Source organism: Nanorana parkeri, unplaced genomic scaffold, assembly GCF_000935625.1.
Source record: "Nanorana parkeri isolate BGI_ZX_2015 unplaced genomic scaffold, ASM93562v1 scaffold3564, whole genome shotgun sequence".
Classification (NCBI taxonomy): domain Eukaryota; kingdom Metazoa; phylum Chordata; class Amphibia; order Anura; family Dicroglossidae; genus Nanorana; species Nanorana parkeri.
Window position 1 is genome coordinate 443 of NW_017309832.1, and position 805 is coordinate 1,247.

Sequence of the window (805 nt, forward strand, 5' to 3'; positions counted from 1 at the left end):
GCTCGGCACGTGGAGCTGCGAACACGCCCGAGCCCATCGCTAGTCACCAGCAGCCTATCATAGCCGAGTGTTACCGATCATAGCCGAGTGTTACCGATCATAGCCGAGTGTTACCGATCATAGCCGAGTGTTATGATAAGAAACGAGTAGATAGATTTGGGGGTTGGACCTGAAGGTGGATTATTCCCATGTGACCCCCCCATGTGATACTGGTCATGTGACTTCATATATTGAGGTGATTTGAGGATCTGTCTGGTGAATGGTGTTTATGAGTTCTGCCGCCTCTAATGACACCGTGTGCCCTCTTCTGTCCCCGGCATTGCCGTGTTCCCAGGGTGATGAGACCCTCCTGGTGCCTCTCCATGCCTACCCAGCCACCGATCTCCAGGACTTTCCATCTCACGTGGACCTGCGTGCGGCATCTCTGGGTCAGAGGTGAGTCCGGATACCTGGCGCACCAGCGTCCCTCGCAGCCGCAAATTGAACGACAAATATTGATTTTCTGTTTCTGTTTACACGGCAAGAAAACGCTTGCCGGGCCCGGCGTCAGCCGCCATTAACTGGCATGTAAAACGTATCGGGCAGATAATGGCAGGATGTGACTTTCTGGGGTCACTGTGTCACTAAAAGCCCCAGACAAAAGACTGCGCGATAAACAGCCCCTCTGGGGGGGGTTAGTTCCTGCTGATTGCTCCGCATACACCACACATCTATATCTACAGGAAAAGTATCTCCGTCCATTGCCTGCCAATCAGAACAGAACGTGAGTCCCTGTATATGGAGGTCAGACGTACCAGAGCCACCC

General features: G+C 53.2%; 1 protein-coding gene across 1 annotated transcript in view; it reads left to right on the plus strand.

The window, feature by feature from the left end:
- Positions 1-334: 334 nt before the first annotated feature.
- CFAP221 (cilia and flagella associated protein 221) overlaps positions 335-805 on the plus strand; it is a gene marked incomplete at its 5' end in the record, with an annotated part of 23,007 nt that continues 22,536 nt past the window's right edge. The window contains 2 exons of the mRNA XM_018575113.1: positions 335-435; positions 723-763. Coding sequence (XP_018430615.1) covers positions 335-435; positions 723-763 — 142 coding nt within the window. The remainder of the gene's footprint in view (positions 436-722; positions 764-805) is intronic.